This window comes from Macrobrachium nipponense, chromosome 40 (genome assembly GCF_015104395.2).
Source record: "Macrobrachium nipponense isolate FS-2020 chromosome 40, ASM1510439v2, whole genome shotgun sequence".
NCBI classification, from domain to species: Eukaryota; Metazoa; Arthropoda; class Malacostraca; order Decapoda; family Palaemonidae; genus Macrobrachium; species Macrobrachium nipponense.
Genome location: NC_061101.1, coordinates 58,210,552 through 58,211,721, shown reverse-complemented (window position 1 = coordinate 58,211,721; position 1,170 = coordinate 58,210,552). Strand labels below are relative to the sequence as shown.

Sequence of the window (1,170 nt, the reverse complement as noted above, 5' to 3'; positions counted from 1 at the left end):
TTGGTTATTGAAGGGTTAACAATAATCAACGTTTTCGGAAAGGTTTAGGTTTCTTTTGTTTATTTTTTATCAGTTGCCTAAAGTTAATGACTTGGATATTATTAAAATGATGCAACTATCAGAAGTGTGGACCTTCTGTTATATGCTTTTATCTGCATTGTGGTTTTGCTATTTGATATTTTAACTAGTAGATGGATTTTATGAAGATTTTTATCTAAAATGTAGAGGCTTCATTTTAATTTTTTTTTCTACACCTGAAACTGAATTTTGGGCTTTTATCGGGAACCTAAGGTTTTCTTTATCAATTTTCATCTGACGTAGAGGCTTACTTTAGATTTCTTTTCATCTGGAACGTGTTTTATTCCATCGGGTTTTATGTGAAATGTGAAATTTGTATTTCAGTTTTGTATCTGAAATATAGAGGAATTTTTTAAAACTAAAACTATATGTATATATATATATATATATATATATATATATAATATATATATATATATATATATATATATATATATCTATTTTTTTAGTTTCTATTCTGTCTGACTTTCATCTGAAGGATGAAGCTTCGTTTTGAGTCTACGTGCTCTGCGGTGTTCAATCTTTTTGAGTCCTAATTTAAAAGCCAAGAAGACGTCTAAGAAGGGTCGATTATACCGAAACGAAACCCTAAAACCAAGAAGCCACACTTCCAATTTTGACGTCGCGAAGCTATGTCGATTCTGATGATATAACCTGTTATTTAAAGTGGGCCATGTCCAGTAAATTCAATATGGGTTTGTCATTCAGCAGGCTTTTCCTTTGAACGTGTAATGTTGTATACACAGTGGAACAAGATAGAGTTGACAGGAACGTTCATACACACAGCATCCCATAGGAAGATATCAGGAGGATCCCTCTGGTAAAGGATATAAGAGGTCCTTCGCAGCCAGCTCACTGGTGTGGACCTCTTATGAGGTCGCTTGTGAGCGCAGACATCAAGACCTGCCTTCTCTCCTGCCGCAGAAGCAGCTGTCTTTGGTGTGTTCTTCGATCCAGTCGAGGTAATTGGTGACCCTCGTATAGATGCCTGGGTATCCCCTCCTGGCGCAGCCCTGGCCCCACGATACCACGCCTGAAATACCAAGACAGGATAAGAAGAAACAAATAAAAATGGGGCCGAAGAATTTCTGT

General features: G+C 36.3%; 1 protein-coding gene across 2 annotated transcripts in view; it reads right to left on the bottom strand.

Annotated features, from left to right (window-relative positions):
• Positions 1 to 538: 538 nt before the first annotated feature.
• LOC135212362 (plasma kallikrein-like) overlaps positions 539 to 1,170 on the bottom strand; it is a 71,671-nt gene continuing 71,039 nt past the window's right edge. For both annotated transcript variants that reach the window (XM_064245753.1, XM_064245754.1), the window contains one exon: positions 539 to 1,111. In XM_064245753.1, coding sequence (XP_064101823.1) covers positions 975 to 1,111 — 137 coding nt within the window. In that variant the 3' untranslated portion in view covers positions 539 to 974. The remainder of the gene's footprint in view (positions 1,112 to 1,170) is intronic.